We start from the raw sequence: 19483 nt of genomic DNA, 5'->3' as shown, positions 1-19483 counted from the left end.
ATTCATAGGACTGGGTGATTCCACTTAGTTCTGAAATAGTGGCGATTTGTACCCACAAAACAGTAATATATGTACCAGTGTGGCATTGTGCATGTGTGTACGTTGGTTTAGTTTGTTTTTTTAGTGCATATATAGTTTGTTTGTCTGACTGTCGCTTATGTATAAAGACGTGTATGCAAAATGAAGGAAGCAGGTATGTGAGTCATTGAGTTCTTTACACCTCCTCCAATAAAAGGTCAAATGGATTGTGGAGCGGACATTTAAGAGTCTTGTTTAAGGTGTGGCCTGCTTGAAAATTCACTAAGCCTTTAGATTTTGGCTGTTTGCTTTACAGGAGTTTCTAACTTTCTTCTTTCACGTGTACGTGCTACTTTTTAGTGTTTGGAATGATTGAAATATTTTGAGTTAACACTTTCTCATGAAAAGTTCCATGCTTTGAGGAGTGAGGAAGAAAGCGAATTCCAGCGAAGCAGAGAAATTGTGTAGCAATTAGAACTATTTGCTTTTTAGTGCTCATATGAATCACTTTGGGATTCAATCGAGAAACTTCAGACATCTGTTTTTCTGCAACTGGTCCTAGAAAAGAACTAGAGAACTAGAGTATCAAGGTCTAAATTAGGCGTTTAACCAAATCCTTGCAACTGCTGTGTGAAGAGTACGAAAGATTAGGCATAATCTTTGTAGTCGCCACTGCAAGGCCCATCTCTCTTAGTAAGGTCCACATTGCCTGGATTTTCTCGAACATTATTGCCAGCACCTTAATGAATTTCATTCTGTAGACGTGGACACCTGCTATGATCCTTCTTTATAGCCACTGCTTTTACATCTCTATCACAATTCTCCAGTTTACATTTCAAGGCCTTCAATTAAGATTCCGGTATTTATATAAGTTTAGTGGTTAAATTTAAATTCTGAAAACCAAAATATACACACATATATTCGAGTTAAGAATTTATTGTTTGACAAAAGGAATATATAGAAGGGGTTATATTAATTTCCTTAATGCATGGATTTTCAATAATGGGTTATATCATCAGAGGAAATAAAATGCGACTAGCAAAATGTTCAGCTGTGAAAAGGCATGTATTTTGCTTTTCAGTACAAATATTGAAAATAGTTTTTTGGGTGGTGAATGATAGTTATATGAAAACAATTATTAGAAAAGGGAATTTCATACAATCTGGGCAGTTCATTATCGGAAGGAGTATAATGTTCTCCGGGGTTTATTTCCAAGTAGGCAGAATATTGGTCGAGGGGAGAAGGCAGTAGTCCGATAGAACAAATGTGTGGTTGCTCCTTATTGATTTTGCGAAAGGTATACAGGGCAGCCGTATTCGTTGGTGTGTTGAATGCGTTTTGGTAATCCAAATTCTTTTTAGGTGTTGGCACAATATCAGATATTGGATGGATATACCAATCCATTGTATATATTCTCGTAGGTGGAACAATGGACCTCGAAAATCAATGGTCTGGGTAGCAAAATATTCCGAGAGATGACTTCTAGAAGTGATGTGTTGGACGAATAGCTTCTATTATGAGATTGATACTTGGTGAACTGCCGGTCAGCTTTCTTGTTGAGAAGGGGTGAGGGAAGCCTTTTAGATGAGGGAAGAGGGGGATGGGGGTGAGGTAGAGAGGGTAAGGAAAGGAGGAGGGTTGATTTAGGCGAGGAGGCATATGCTTGATGGAATTTCTTCTGGGGGGATTGTATATTAGTATTCGGTGAAATGTGTTGACCTCTTAATTTTAGGTTCAAATGGGAAATGTATATTCTTGTGATTTTTTATGGGAGTGTGTATGAGATGGGGGGGATGTGCTGTTTTCGCTGTGTAGGTGGAGATGAATCATGGTCTGAAGTTTTAAAATGCTTCGGGGATTACTTATTTAGGTGAGTTAAAGATTGGGTGTTTTTAATTATGGGGGTATATTTAAAAGTAACTTGATTTACTGAGATACAGTTTGTTAATTACGCTTGTTATCGTAGTGTGATCTGGTTTAATTAAATTTATTTAAAACGTATATATTTCTGTTTGGAGTCGATCTATGGATCTATGGATAAATAGGTTTGCTGTTCGTTGGGTTGGAATATACTTATGCACATGTATACACAATTATATATAATATATACACATCACAAGACATACACGCCTGCACACATGTGAATAAATACACATACATCGGGAACTACAAATACATCCGAACGCGCCGATGTGCGCAAGTTCTCAAATGTACAGCTGCGCCCATGTATACCACCGAACATCCTCATAAACATGTTCATACATGCACGTCACACTCGCACATGCATACCAGTGTATACATACAACAAATAAGCATGTCCCTATAAGTGATATGTCCATACAGAGATAAAGGCGCACATATCGATGTATATACATATAAAATTACAACGAGCCTGCACTTCAATTAAACATATACATGCATCAACAATTGATTGGGTTTAATTATTCTCGTCTAAAGTGGGAGAGTAATCCCCATTTGTCTGCATATACAGATGGTGCGGGGAGATGCAGACAGCTGGAGTGTACTAAATTACGGCAAATGTGTGTAAGTCCATAAATTGCCCATGTTCATATACATACATATACATGCACATATATATTTATACATATATATATGTACATACACATGCATACATACTCCAGTACATACTCAGAAATATACACACACAGAACGCATACTCATATGCGTGCACACATATGTACACACACATACATAAGGAAAATAAATTAATGGAAGCAATTTCATATATATATATATATATATATATATACATACATACACACATGTACATACATATAAATACACAAACTCACACATACATAAGTACACATATACACATATGTATACATTAATACAGCTACAAAGATGCGTGTACACATACATCACCCACCCTCCCATGCATGCATACATACACACTCATACATATGTAAACCTATGTTCATACAAATAAGGTCATATTGCCATATCTAGTTCAGGTATGGTGGCTTAAGTGATTTTGAGCTGGCTATACTTGAATTTTTTCCTGTGCTTGCATAAAGAAATAAGCTCATTTTTGGCGTTTATTGTGGCTTTAGAGTATGTTATTATTGCAACAGCTTATGAAGTGCAAAGGTTGCAGATTTTGGATTTAGGGATATATGAATTGGATTTTTTCAGTATATCCCATTTTAGCAAGTATGGGATATTCCCACGTTGGAAGTTTTTAATCAGAATTTTTAGGAGATGCCTTTGTTGCTATTTGGATTTTCATTATTAAAGGAACTTACATGGTTGGAGATTGTCAGTTTAATTAGATTTGCCGTAGTGCCGATATACATGTGGGATTTTACATTTGCATTAATGGTGCTTAAACTGTTGGAGTTTCTACTATGGACGTGGGATAAACTTGTAGAGGTGAAAGGGATAACTGGGTTCGATTCGTTTTCAGGAGGGGGTTCATGTGTAACTTGGGTGTTACCTTGTGTCTCATTTATGGGGGTAGAATAGTGGGAGTAATTGGAGCTCTCTAGTGTTGTTGGTTCTGTAGTTAATATATTTTGTAGTGCAATTGTTGGGTGTTCTATCACTTATATTTGCTGTTGTAGTTGGGAGTTCGGTGACTGTACATGAGTATATAACGTCCTTGTGCATGCAATTATTTCTTAAGGGGCAATATTGTTTGTTTAGGCAATTACAATTTTGTGTGGGCGGAATTTGCGGGGTAGGGGCCTGGGCTTTTCTTATTTTAGAGTTATTTTATGTTATTGTTTGTGCTAGGTTAGGTATAGTGAAGTAAGAGATTTTTATTGAGTTTTTATTTAATGTAGTGCTGTATCTATGGGGTTGTTGAAAGGAATGTTCAATTATTTTAAAGAATTCCCTTGGTATGTTAGTTTTTACGTTGGAGCTGTATGGTGGATTGAACCACATGAATTTTTTTCGCCTTAATTTATTTCTATTCTTTTTATTTTGATTGCTACTGGATTTAGTTTAGAATTTGTGTGCTCTGGATTAGGGTTATGCTTGTTCGAGGAATTACGGATAGGGTTATTATTTTTCTTTTGGGTTATGCTATGTGTGATTATGGGTTTATTCTTGTTGTTTTCTAGTTTCCTATGTATTCTATCTTATCTGTGTATCCTGAGTTGCATAAGGAATTGTTATAAAAAGTTGTTACTTTATATATATATATATATATATATATATATATATATATATATATATATATATGCTACCAGCTATTATGCCTTAGAGGTATTTTAACAAATTCAGAAAAAGTAGTACTGTGGTTTTATAGTTTAGTTCAAATACAAAATACGTGTATGTAGAATTCATATGTATTCAAATACAATTTGTTTAAAAGTAATTAGCATTAGTAGTAATAGCAATAGTATTAGTATTAGTAGCAGTTGTATATTTGTGACAAATGGCGATAATATCTAGTACATTTCAATTGATTTGTTAAACCAATGTAAATAGAGACAAAGAGAAAGATTTACTTACACTTAACAAAGAGTTTATTCCGGCAAGTAGCTGAGTTTCCAGTACTGTCTCTTGCTTCAAAAATTACATTTTTGGGTCCCCAATTATAGACATAGCCTGGAAGGTAAGAATTGAAACACTCTACATCAAATGTATTAGTCAACTGAAAATTAGTCATCATTATTTTTTACATACACACACACACACACACGCACGCACGCACGCACGCACACACACACACACACACACACACTATGCATATATATATATATATATATATATATACAAACACATTGAGAACGAATTCAAAAGAGAGTTTACAAAACCTTAATCTTTACTGATTGCTTTTATACCTATATATATATATATATATATATATATATATATATGTGTGTGTGTGTGTGTGTGTATATATATAAGCAATCAGATAAGATATATGTATATTCATGTTTATACGTATCTATCGATTTAACTATCTATCTATTTATATATATATATATATGTATATATACATATATATGGATAGATAGATACATACATATAAATATATATGCATATATACATGCATACCGATATACAGATATACATTTATATAACGAAATAAATATAACTAATAACACATATATAACTAAGCATATACATATATATATATATATATATATATATATATATATATATATATATATATATATACAAACAATCATTTGCTATAATAATTACTAAATACCTACAGACACTTCTGTTCCATCCTTTCGGGAATCATCAGTGCAGGGTGACTTGATTACTGTCGGTCCGGAGATTCGAACCAGACAATGAAGTTATTTCTGACTCAATTAGCAAGGAACAAATCGTTTCGGTCGACTTTAACCGTGAGAAATATCATTGAAATTTAAATATTTATTTTTAAATGTCTTTATGTCTGTCAAAAATACTTAATGCTTATAACATCATGATTTGCGCATGCCAGCTAAAGTGACCGCCTTTATTTCAACTGTAAAGTACTCAACGATAATAACCGATGTCCTTAAAGGGGCTGGCATAATTATTTACTATAATAATTATTAAATACCTACAGACACTAGTGTTTCATCCTTTCGGGGATCATCAGTGCAGGGTGGCACAGTTATTGCCGGTATATAGATAATTACATATTTGAGCAAAACTTGATTAAACAACAGTGACAATTATTTATTTTTTTGTTTCTTTTCTGATCCATCCTTTTCGATTTAGGCGGTCAGTGATTTAACGTTTTGCTCGAGTGTGAATATGAACTCTGCTAACGTTTTCGACTCTTATGGGTCTTCCTCGGGCACGTGATGAGTTACAAAACTAAAACTGGTGAATCTGTCGATTAAAATTGTTTCGTTTCTATCGAGTTTAGTTTATTTATTTAATGGTGAGTTCCTCTTAATACTCGAGCAGAACGTTAAATCACTGGCACACAAACGTCAAAGGATGGATCAGAAAATAAACAGAAATTGTCAAGCATGCATATATATATATATATATATATATATATATATATATATATATATACGAAGTGCCTTCAATAAGTTTCTAGGCTTTTTTCATATGGGCTATTTTATTGATAGTACACACATGAAAATCTAGTCTCCTTCGAAATAATCTTCTCAGGCTGCAATGCACTTGTTCCTTTACAACAACTTCTGGAATGCCCCATGGAAATCCTCTTGTGTGAGCGTGTCAATGAGCCTTATCACACCCCTTTTTATCTCCTCAATTGTGTTATGAGCCTCGAAGGTTTTCGTTGGGTTTAGGGAATAACCAAAAATCAAAAGATCTGAATTTTAGTACGGATGAGAAACTGTCATGATACCCATCTTGGTCAAATATTCTGTAACAAGGATAAAGCACCCTTGCAACGCACTTCATGCAAACTTCCGCATCTTCACTTCCACGCAAATAATTGTGTGTACACTAACATCAAACTGTGCACTTATTGTCTCTATAGACCCACAATGATCATTATCAATGAAATTCTTTATTTGGCCAATCAACTCTGGTGTTCTGACTTTCTTACTCCACCACATCTCTCATCATCCCTCACAGACACCTTGCCTTCCTTAAATCTCTTATACCACTCAAAAACGGATTGTCAATTCATGCAATATGATCAAAAGCAGTCGGAAACACTCCATATGTTTTTATGGCATTTTTCAAGTTTAAAATAGAATTTTATTGCATATCGTTCTTCTAAAGTGTCCTCACTTCCAGATAGCATTTTTTAAATTCATCATCTGTGAAAATCAGGCTTTAGTATGATGTATCACAATTCCTGCTATAGCTGTTTATTGGAACTTGAAATTAGTAGAATTTGTCAGTCATTTCATAAGATGTATAGCAATAACATAGTGACTTTTCAAGAGTCTACGACAATTTTAAATTCCTGTACAAAAACAAATGCGTGGAAAATTATTTAAGGCCGTCTTTATATATATATATATATATATATATATATATATATATATATATATATATATATATATATATATATATTAACAACGAAACAGTATTGTATGTGGATGGCTATTATGCTCCCTATCTTGGGTTGAGCATATTGTGACATGATATACAAACTGCCATTAGCGTATTAAGCGACATTCTTTGTGCAAACAAATCGAGCGGAGGCATTTGGACCATGTCAAAACATCGTTAATTCATTACCCACTCAGCATCAGCCGTATAGCGCAATGGTGAGAAGCCTTGACTGTCGGTGGTCGGGTTTCGATCCTAGCTTGAGGCAGTTGCCTGCATAGCCGCACTGATGAGCTGTGAAACAGCGACGTAGTACTATATGTGGATGACTATATATATATATAGTCGTTCTTCCCCCCACCCACCATAACAATTCTATTATTTATTTATTTATTTAAATGTAGCTGCGGTGTGCGCTACGTCGGGCGGACGTCTCAAAGATTAGATAATAGGGTAAAACAACATGTTCCATCCAAAATTCGAAATGGAAACTACCTAACTTCGGACGTTTTGAACAATACCCATGGCTCATCTATAGGAGAGCACCTTATAAATAATCGTATTTGCGCTTTGAATTTTAGTGCAGACTTTTTTCCATCCTTAGTAAGTCGCACTCTCTTTATCATCTTAATATTCTAGAAACTATATATATTAAAGACTCTGAGACCTTCTCTTTGCAAACAAAAAGAGAATCTCTTAGGGCTTAATCTAGTTTCTATTTAGTAATTAATTCATCTCCCTTTTCTTATACATATATTCCCCCCTACTTTTTCATCTCCGATTCATTGTTCCCCCTTTTCTTTTTAAAACGTTATTAAACTCGATTTTAGCTCTATTGAGCGAGCTTCGAAACCGGTCAGCTGACACATCAATTTTATTTTTTAATTTCACAATCTAAAATGTTTTCGAACAAGTTTAAATTTAGTCTTTACATAGCCATAATATATATATATATGTGTGTGTGTGTGTGTGTGTGTGTGTGTGTGTGTGTGTGTGTGTGGTCCTGCTCGGACAACTCATAATATGGAAACATTTTTCAAGTATGACTGAAAAATTAAAATCCGTAACATGCATATATATACATGCATATATATATACATGCATATATATATATATATATGCATATATATATATATATATATATATATATATATATATATATATATATATATATATATATATATATATATATATAGTCCGAATAATACAGAAACATTTTTCGATTATGACTGAAAAATCAAAATCCGTATGTGGAATAATTTTTAATTAAGGAATATGATGAGAGTTTTCTTCCTCACAATTATAATTCTTTGTCTTCGTAAGTTTAAAAAATGCACAATCAAATAAAAACTAAAATGGCTTTGCTGCATCTTGAGCAACGGGTGTAACTAGTATATAGGTACATTAAAACATACTTACCCTCTGGATCAATATTAGATGTAATAGATCCGTTGGTTGCGTTTGGTGGTGTTATGTTTAGTCGACAGTTTAACCTCGGGCAAACAACACTCACATCATTTGTGTTGCAATTGATGAATTTCGGTAAGATTTTGTCTAAGAAAGAAAAAGATAGATATCATTTATTTTGCAAAAAAGTAAATCTAGTATTAAATTCTCGAATTTGAATCGTCATCATCATCATCATCATCATCATCATCATCTGCGGCAATAGTAGTAGTAGTAGTAGTAGTAGTAAAGTAGTAGTAGTAGTAGTAGAAGCAGCAGCAGCAGCAATGCTAGAAATCAATTTCATAAAATCAATTAAGTCATTTTTCATATGATGATTAATAAAATCGAAACAGATTTGAATGCTTTCAGCTTCCGGGTTTCGTGAAACATTTCTCTCTCTTTTTTTACAAAGGAGTCACCACTTATCAAAGCTCGGAGGCCACTCAAGGATAAAGGTTAATGAGTGTGCAGTAGTCAATGAGAAAATATCATAGTAATCGTTAATAGTTGAAATTTGGTAAATTGGATTATTTTAGAAAATGGTTCATCAATAACTTATTCACGTTATACTTGAAGACAACCACATTGTAGTCAGCTGGAAAGCAAGAAAACGGAAGAGAGTTCCACATGCGTGCAGTTCTAAGAAAGGGGCTTTGGGAAAAATTATTGATAGAGTTTTCAGCTAGACGAGTGCTTTTCGTGAAAATCAGACCTGGGGCTCAGACGAACACTTGCCATGAAAATAACGATAAAGCAACGTCTCTTCTGTCGGAAAGCACTTGCAAGGAAGAGAAAAGGGCATACCTCACTAGGTTACGAAGTCTATTTTGAACGCTGTCCAGGCAAGATAAGCTGCTTCTAGCAGGTCTTTTCCAGATATGGAAACAGTATCCCATTTTTGGACGTACTTGGCTCTTATACAGGTAGAGAATTGCGTCAGCAATGAAATATCTATTGGAGCAGTAAAATAATCCTGCCATTTTCCAGTAACTATGGCAATGGATTTGATACATGCTCCATCTCAGATTAGAAGTAAAGGTCAGACCCAGAAGCTTGTCAAAACATGGAACCTCCCCAAGACGAGATCCATTCATTTCAATTGATGCCAGACGACGATCAGAGCGTTGATGATGTAAATAGAGAAGCTTGGTTTTAGATGCATTAAAATTAACAAGCCACCTTTTCCCCTATTTAACCACGTGCTCAAGATCAAAAGAGAAAGAATCGGAGAGAACTTGGTCATTTACAGCCTTTGAAGTGTTGCCATAGATGGTAGTGTTGTCAGCATAAGTCTCTCCGAATGATCTTAAGATGTGATTTGGAAGATCATTGATGTAGATCAGGAAGAGATTTGGGCTCAGGATTGACTTCTGAGGGACCCCAGCATTAATACTGTGAGCTTCTGATTTTTACACAACTATTCTTATCGACCTATTAAAGAGAAATAGTTTAATAATTGAGAAGACATTTCTAGCTATATTGTAGCTGGAGATCTTGTGGAGTAGACATTTGGGCCATACTCTTATAAAAGCTTTTGATATCTCAGGAGCAATTGCCCTAGAAAAGGAGTCTCTGTTGAGAGATTCGCTAATCCTATGAGATATAATTTTTAGCACATCTGCTGTAGATCTAGCAAAACGAAAACCATATTGCATGTCAATGAGGAGGTTATATTTTCTGAGATAGTTGACTACTTCTAACACAAATTCCAGCACAGGAGACTGATTGGTCTGTATTGAGTGGGAGATGACCGATTATCTGAATTTTTAAATACGGGACATACTGATGAGATTTTTCGGTGTGTTAAGAAGCAATTCTCCTTAAGACAACGTTTAGACAGCTTTGTTAGTACGGGAAATTATTATGGTTGAAGCTATAATAAGAATGCCGTCAGGGCCAGTTGCTTTACTAGAATCAAGGTTTTTGATTAATTTAGCAACATCACGCACATATATTTGTATGTCGTATGACGTGTTTTCAGACACAGGAGAAAATACAGGGGGTTGGCAGCCCTGATCGATAGAATAAGCTGCAAAGTTTTTGGCAAAGAGTTTGCCTTAATCCGATGCTGAAAAGATTACCGCAAATCTATTGATAATGGTAGGGATAGAACACCCACTTCTATTCAGGACACTGTTTGTTATTTGCCAAAATTGGTGGGAACCAAGCAACTGCTCAGCTACCTTGGACTTGATGGACTGAGCATACAACTCTCTCGTGTTCTTTATTACTATTTTACAGTGGTTGCTTGCAGTCCTGAACGCGGCTTTAGTCTCGGTACGCTGGAAGCAATGGAAATAGTGATTTCTGTACACAATGGCAGCAGCCCATTTTGGAGCTGGCTGTTATGTTTTTGCTGAAATATTTTATAAGGCATAAAGCGGTTTCTTCAATTGACCATTCCGTCAGGTCTTATACTATGGAGGATACATTCTTTTTAACATGGAACGCAGAGGTAGATCTAATATAAATGTACGAAAGCTATCTCAGTCAGCTATTAATATCGATATACTGTACGATAGGAGGTATGTCGGAGAACTTATTACATTTTGTTTTTATCTTAACTGAGACAACCAAGTTGTCGGAAGATCAAAGTGGGGACAGAACGTTAGATGAACACAGAGTAGGGTAAGTTCTAAGAAAAAGGTCTAGGAGACTTGCACACTGACCATCAGTGTTGGGCACATGGGTGAGTTTCTAAGCAATCTGAGTTTGGTCATAAGCAATGGAGAACATCCCCTCATCATCAGTAACAGAATCTCTTCTCATCAGTGTCTTGTTTGAATGGGCTAACCAGTCTACATTTGAACATTGAAGACTCCACAGGCGTGAGTGTTAGCCGAAGGATTAGCAGAAAGGATGTGGTCAATTTTTTCAGATATGCTCTTAAAAATAGTAACTCCGCTGTTATTGGGGCGATAGAGGGCAAATATATACGCAGTGGTGTGAACAAGTGCAACCCGAAAGCACATATAGGTCAATTTAGGGTCTTCTTTGGAGATGTCTCTACCACATGGAAAACCATCTCTTATGTAGGCATATATTCCATGCCCATAGAGATCTTGGGGTCAAATTTGGATGTTAAATTGGATTAGCCTTTAATTGCGAACTCATTCAGGGATATAGTTGGTCTAATGTCAGTTTCACTTAGGAAGAATAGGTTTGGTTTGGTCTCCTGTAATTGGATTTTAATCTCTGGGAGGTTGGAACGTAGACCACTGATGTTAGAGGAGAAACGGTAACAGATGTCTACGTTGGAAGTTGGAGTTCTGGGTTTAATCGTGTATTCTTTCTGGAGACTTTTCATGATGAACTTTTAGGATTTGTTGAATAGGTCGATAGACCTAGTTAAAGCAGGGCACAGAGGTAAGGTAAAGGAGAAAAAGAAGTGAAGGAATATATTTTTATAGAGCATGATAAGGTAAAGCCATAATAATTACTCACTAATATGGCATCTAGAAGCCCCACCAGAAGCTACTGCATAGTCCAGAATCCATTCACCATATGGCAATACAGCAGCCCCAATACTTTTTACCTGCTGATAGGACGGCCTCTTAGTGGCTAGTCTAAGAGTCTGATTTCTGACTATTAACCCAGTAAAACGTTTACCTCCGGCATCCTTATTAGTGACATGGTTACAAGGATAAAAATTGAAATAGAAAATTTCCGATATCTCAGGCGACTGCTCACGCAAAAGTTCTACCGACCTAGAATACAGCTTTTTCTTCTCTCTTTCTGAACGAGGACAGAGAGACAAATTACGTGAGCTGCTGACAACGCATCCACAATTCACTGTGTATTCTGTTATTTTCATTTGAACTGCAGTCAGCCAGTCTTTAGCTAGCTTAATACTGTTCGTTTTATTGAATAAGATAATAACATATAGGTATGAACACTAATTTCGACACTCGTAACAAAAAAATACAAGTAAAATCTATTAAAATGAAATTAATTCATCGTAATTTTTACTCTATTTTGAAGAACAAGAACCAGGGTTTAAATCGCATATAAACATTATTTTACACTCCATAAAACCAACGAAATTTGATTTGAACATCGCAAAATGACAAAACCTTTAAAAAATGATAAAGTATAACAATGGTGGCAAAATTTTCATCATTACAAGAAAAACTGCCAAATGAAACATACAAATATGAGAAAAAATCAGTACAAATGTACATTTTACCTTGTTAAAGTTTTGTTTCAATCATTGGTCAAGTGAAATATAACGGTGAAAGTCTTACTTTTGGCTTGAAATGTTATGAAAAAAAACATGTTCAAAAATATATCACATTTAAGCAGAAAACGCATAAAACAGAAAACTTTCTAAGTGACAAATTTTCCTTGTTGATAACAATTCATTCATTTTCAATATCGGAATTTATAGCCCGGAAAAATATAATATTTAAATTATTTCTATTAAATTTTTCTTTATTCGAAGAAATGTTAATTTTTAATTCTTAAAACTTAGCATTATTTAAATTTTAATTAAATCTTTAAAATAACTTTATCGGAAACTTATTTTCATTTCAAAATTTTTGTATGGAATTATAAATTAAAAGTCAATTTTTATTTTATACTATACTACCCGTGACCTTTTGGGTCAGTATATGCTATAGCTAGCTATGGAAGAGTGAGTATAAAGGATTAATGCATAAAAGTACGCGTTAGTATACAGAATTAATGAATAAACGAAAACAAACAAGCGACCAGTGAAAACAATACGTAATTTCGCGCAAGCGCAAAAATTGAATACAGGCACGGCGAGCAAAATCATTCTTTTCTATTATCTTTAAAGGCCGTGGACACGTATTAGTCCAATAAAAGTATATTTTGATTTCTTTTTACGCTGGGTTGAATCGGGCAAAATCTTAATAGTTCTTTTTAAGTGTGCAAATTAATCAAGTAGATTTTTAATACATTAGAAAAACATATGTGCTTTGTTTTTTGTTTGAAAACAATTCCTCCAACTTGCAATGAAAAATACAAATTATTGTAAATAAATAATTTTGAACACGTTCTAGTTTTAATCACGCACAACTTGGATAAACAAAATATTTTAAAAAGTACGTAGGTGCACATGAAAAGCCCCCTTACAATTTTTCTTTTTCGTTTTTTTTTTCCAACTATTTCTGCGGATTATTTGACACTAAGCTACAAAAAAAAAAAATTGAAAAAAAAATCAATGTTTAAAGATTTGGAAGGGGGTTCAGTTTCACATTCAACGTTCTAGTAAATTGATCCCCCATTTTCAAAACCGATTTACAGGCCCGATTTTATATTGGCTTTGTCAGCCACCCCCTATAATTATTATTATTTTGTTTTCCTTGTTTTTCGACTTTTCACTTTGAGAACAGTTACGTCTGCCCTCCCCATCCATAATTATTTTTATTTAGTCTACCCGTTGGTCCTTTAAGGGTAAGATAAAAAAAATGTTCGAAATAAAAAGTAATTTTGAGACTATATTGTTTCGAGAAAACATTTTTAAGTGATGAGTGAAAAAATAAAACCCAGAAAGGTTCCAGAGCACCACTGCAAGCACTAATTAAAATTAAGAGGCCCTACTAAAAGAATTACTTAAACCTAGTTTCTCCCTTCCTCCACCTCCTTGAATAGAAAACATTTTTTAAAGTAAGGCTTGAAAAAAATAAATCGTCAGAATCTACAGGAGCGCTACGAAAAGCAATAATTATGGCTATCAATATTATTATAGTTATTTATTGTATATTTATATTTAAATCAGTTTTTTTTTAACTCAGTGGGTTTAAATTACATTTATTTGTAAGGAAAACACGTTAAAATATGTTTAAAAAATATTGTTGACCTTGTGTATGCTTTGAATAGCAGCAGCGGCTTTTCATATCGGACTTAAGACAGGGCTGCCATGAAATATATGACGAATTTTTTTTAAACCGGAAGTCACAAACCGGATGGACTGTTTAAACGCCCAAGCAAGCAAGACGATTTGAGTTTTATAATGATAGATAGATAGATAGATACATAGATACATAGATACATAGATAGATAGATACATAGATAGATACATAGATTTATATTTAAATCTGTTTTTTTTAACTGAATGGGATTAAATTACATTTATTTGTAAGGAATCACGTTAAAATAAGTTAAAACAAAATATTGTTGGTCTTGTGTATGTTTTGAATAACAGTAGCGGCTTTTAATATCGGACTTAAGCCAAGCCGCCATGAAATAGGTAAGCAGATTATTTTTTTTAAAACCGGAAGTCACAAAGCGAATGGACGATTTAAATGCCCAAGCAAACAAGCAAGCTGATCTGCGTTTTATAATTATATAGATTAACAGATTGTAATATCAGCCGTCCTCAAAAAAAAAAAAAATAATAATAATAAACTGTTTCTGTTACTTTGTTTAGAAATTATATTTTTGTTCTAACAAGGAAAAAACACTTATTATAAGTTACGCGACGATTTTTATGGGAAGCTTGAACAAATTGGTCTTCCATAAAACAAAATCATTTACGTTCGATTTCTAAATATACAGTGGCGGCAAAAAGAAAGTCCACACTGGTAATATTTTCAAAAACTGCAAATTTAACCTAAATTTAATGTAACCGTTTAAACAAACTATACCTCATTTGATCCGCCTTTTATTCCTCTATAATTTTACCTGTTCATATTTGACTTTTAATTGAAATATTCTAGTGTTTAGGTCAATTTAAAAAATGACTTCAAATTTGGGGAGGCAAAAAGAAAGTCTGCAGCAACAAGTTCGCTTAAAACCAGCTTAAATTATCGCCCCTAAATTAGTTAAAAATATCCACCAACAGGCAACAAAGCATCTTTAATCGTAATTGTTGTTGTTCCAGGTTATACAGCGTAATATTTAGTCCATATGTCACGACTTTTTCTTAGTGGTCGTCAGAAAATAATTAGATTCAATCTTCCTGGTTTATCCAATCGAGAAATCGGCCACAGATTGAAATGTGATAAGAAAACGGTACGAAAGACTGTGCAAAAGCACCAAAACACCGGCAGTGTTCGTGTTGCCCCTAAATCTGATCGTACTAGAGTTGTTTCTTACATGGAAGACAATGCTATCAAGATCCGCAGCCTAAGAAACAGATTTGAAACGGCTCCCCAAATCCAACAACAGTGCAATCTTGTTAAAAAGTGTTCTCTTTCTACTGTCAAGAACAGATTAAAGGAATTTAATTTGCGATGATCTGTTGCAAGACGTATGCCAATGATTTCTTTAAAGAACAGAAAGCGCCGTTTGAACTTCGTCAGATGCAATGAAGATCATGACTCTTTATATTGGTCAAAAGTGTTTTTTAGCGACGAAAGCAAGTCCAATAGGCTAGGCAGTGATAGTAGGCAGTACATCCGTAGGATGAAAGACGAAAAATTTAATCCTAGGTGCTCAGTTTCAACGCTGCAAGGTGGTGGAGGTTCAGTTTTGGTGCGGGGCATTATTAGTGATCCGGGGCCTATAGTTCGCTTGCAAGATCGAATTAATTCGACCAAGTACATTAATATGTTGACTGAGCATTTTTTACCCTACTTTGGTCGGAATTTGGATGATAATCCCATATTCATGCAGGATAATTCTCCCATTCACACAACTGGCAATGCCAAGAGGTTTCTTGAAGAGCATGATATTCCGTGCTTGGATTGGCCTGCACAATCTCCAAACCTCAATCCTATATAAAACGTATGACATTACATCAAACACCAGCTCCGCAATGATAAAATGTCAAATTTGGAAAAACTTTGGACAAAAATTAAAGAAAAGTGGGATGCCCTTCCCCACAGAGTATTGCTGCAGTCTTATTCAAGGAATTTCCAAAAGATTGCAGCCTGTCAAATTGCAGAAGGGCTATGCTACTAAATATTAACTAGTTCATTGTGTTCCTGTTGTATTTGTGTTGCATTAATGTCCTAAACTTACATTTAAATAACAATTTCCCATTCTGCCTCCTCAATTTAAAGTTATTTTTTAAAATTAATTTGAATGCTAGAATATTTCAATTAAAAGTCAAATATGAACAGGTAAAATTATAGAAGAATAAAAGGCGGATCAAATGACGTATAATTAGTTTAAGCGGTTACATTAAATTTAGCTTAAATTTGCATTTTTGAAAAAAAAATTACAAATGCGGACTTTTTTTTTGCCGCCTGTGTATTTTTATTTGCTCATCGATGAAAAACGGCATCGATTAAAAAAAATTAATTATTAACAGTAAGATTTAAGATTTTTTTCACGGAGTCTGAACAATTAAATAATTTAAAAAAATAATAAATTATTTCGGAAATATTTTTTAATTTTCGCAGGCGAAATTTGTAAAATGTAAACAATACATAATATTTTTCGTAAAACTTAATAATTTCAAATATTTTCCAACTTGTTTTTTTTCTGAAAAATCGTATAAATCGGCAACGATTGTACCCCAAAATTTAATATATCTTATTTCATCATTCAAGTATATTTTAATATTTAAAGATATTAACACCCCACTCCCCCCAAAAAATTCTGATAATATCGCGTTGGGGAGGGGGTGGCAAAATATGAAAATACAATTTTGTATATTATTTTATTTCTGTTTATATATAGTTCAGTTTTTTAAAAATAAGTCTATAAAATATTGACGAAATTGATCAATTATTTGATTTTTGAAAGAATTTAAAAATCACGTTGTTTTCATTGTTTATGTCAAAATACTTAGAAATAAAATTCGGTTCAATAAGGTCCACTTTTAAGAAGCACGGAACAAAGGAATTTAAAATGTAGAGTTAGAAAGGACGATACCGTGCGGAGTTGTGTTTTTAAATAAACAGATATTTATTTATTTAAAATTTAAAATTATTCGGCTTAAGAGCCTTCATCAGGATATTTTTTTAAAGACACTACAATATATATTTTTTTTATTTTCTTATGTGACATGGTATCGTCTGGCTGCGTGGTTATTGGAAATCCAGTGGAGAGCGTTATCCAAACGTGAATGTTCTCCACTGGATTTACAATAACCACGCAGGCAGACGACACCATCTCACATAAGAAAAAAAAATATATATATATTGTATTGTTTTTTTTTAAATATCCTAATGAAGGCTTTTAAGCCGAAAATTTGAAATAAATAAATATCTATTTATTTAAAAACAATACTCCGCACGGTATCGTCCTTTCTAACTCTACATTTTAAAATCCTTTGTTCCATTTTTGCCGTTTTTAGTTTTGGGGAATTTTTTGAAAATCTTTCTTCTTGAGAACACAGCAAAAATTAATCAATTTTAGTTAATAAGTTTTTACTGTTATTATTTGCTATGGGGGGTCGAAAATGTCATGCCCAATAACATATTAATTTCCTATCTTGGTTACACTGTTATTACAAAAGCATTTTTCTTTCATGGTGATTTTATATATATATATATATATATATATATATATATATATATATATATATATATTACGTACATTTAATCCTCTACAATAAAGCAAATAAAACAATGTAAAAAATTGAAAAATCATAGACTTGATTGCTCTATATTAAAAACAGCGCACAGATGAAAATAATTCCCCAATTCTTTTAACGATAACAAATTATGCGCCTGTTTCTCTATTTATTTATTTGTGGGCTGTTATTCTCATCCTCATAGGGGATGTTATTTCATCACGTTTGGCCCAACTCATCCTCAGGTGATTAACTGTGATGAGATTGGAATACTGAATCTCATAAGGGTATCTCCAGTAATTACTGCCTTCCATAGTTGTTGTTGTCTCACTACGTTTTGACCAACTAAACCCCTCGTCTGCTTTAGGTAAGATTGAAACCGCTATTTTCAGAAAATACTCACCTGGAACCGTAGAGATTCAACGTCTCTATCAACTACGACACTGGCCTCAAAATGCCATTAAGATTGGATTTTTAGTTTTATAAATACACGTTTTCGTTCTTGTCTGGTCTTTCATTCTTGGATACGCACCGAATAATATTATATATTATATATTTTTTCTTTTCGTATTGGAATTATTTGAGATGAGTAACTTATGCACCTATCTATTTATTTGCGAACTGTTATCCTCATCTTCATCGTTGTTGTCTCGCCAAGTTTTGGCCACCTCATCCTTTGACCTGCATTCGGTTGGATTGAAATCGCTATCTTCACTTGAAACCATAGAGATTCGACGCCGCAATCTGCGTGGTGAGACAACGACTATTAGAAGGCAGTAATTACTAGCGATGCAGTTACGAGATTCAGCATTTCTATCCCGTCGCGGTGAATCACGTAAAGAAGACCAGGATGAGTTGCCCGAAACGTGTGAAACAACAACAACAACTATGAAAATGAGGATAAAATCTATTTTCGTCAAGAGCTGTGAAGTTGATGCGTTTGAGGCGAGAGTCTGACTTTTTTTTTTTAAATTGATGGCGTCAATTAATGGAGAAGAGTAAATTACAATTCGAGTCGGACTTTTGAGAAATAGCATCGGAGTGTAGAGTTAATAAACTGTGTCTGTGGTCATGCAGAATTAGTCAGCTTTGTCTGGGGTCATGCAGAATTAGTCAGCTTTGTCTGGGGTCGTGCAGAGTTAGCCAGCTGCGTATGAGGTCGTGAAGAAGAAAATTTTCAGAAGAAAATAGAATATTTTCTCCATCTAGTAATTCCTAATATTCTCTTCATCCGTCAATGAGTAACAAAAAATCATAGGATAAATTTTTGCTTCGCACTGGTCTGATACTTGTTCTCTGATAAGATAAAATCTTAAAATACTTATAAATGGCTGACAATAAAACAACTCTCACAGACGAAACTTGGCCCAGTCGCCCTCACAAAAATGAATAATTTCTTATAAAGTTGCAAATTTAGCTATTTAAAACGAAAGAACTAAACGACTCTTCGCGCATGCGTGGTTTGTAAACCGCATCAGAAGCAAGGGTTTTATCTATCCCTTCAAACAAAACGACATTTCTACACGAAATAATTGGCGATTTTTTCCCCAAATTTTCGACATTTTATGTCCGAGTTATCGCTCTCTCCAATGATACCGCGTTCATGCTTGTACAATGCAGATGACAAAA

At 34.0% G+C, this 19483-nt stretch overlaps 1 protein-coding gene across 2 annotated transcripts in view; it reads right to left on the bottom strand.

Annotated features, from left to right (window-relative positions):
• The window catches only part of LOC145266452 (uncharacterized), a 582076-nt gene that overhangs the window by 208006 nt on the left and 354587 nt on the right, over positions 1-19483 (bottom strand). For both annotated transcript variants that reach the window (XM_080122128.1, XM_080122127.1), the window contains exons 25-26: positions 8395-8529; positions 4501-4596 (exon numbers count right to left, since the gene is read on the bottom strand). In XM_080122128.1, the coding sequence (XP_079978254.1) occupies positions 4501-4596; positions 8395-8529 (231 nt within the window). The remainder of the gene's footprint in view (positions 1-4500; positions 4597-8394; positions 8530-19483) is intronic.

Source organism: Euprymna scolopes, chromosome 41 (genome assembly GCF_053919585.1).
Source record: "Euprymna scolopes isolate OS-2025 chromosome 41, ASM5391958v1, whole genome shotgun sequence".
Classification (NCBI taxonomy): domain Eukaryota; kingdom Metazoa; phylum Mollusca; class Cephalopoda; order Sepiida; family Sepiolidae; genus Euprymna; species Euprymna scolopes.
The sequence above is the reverse complement of the archived record's forward strand: the minus strand, read 5'-3'. Positions and strand labels throughout refer to the sequence as shown.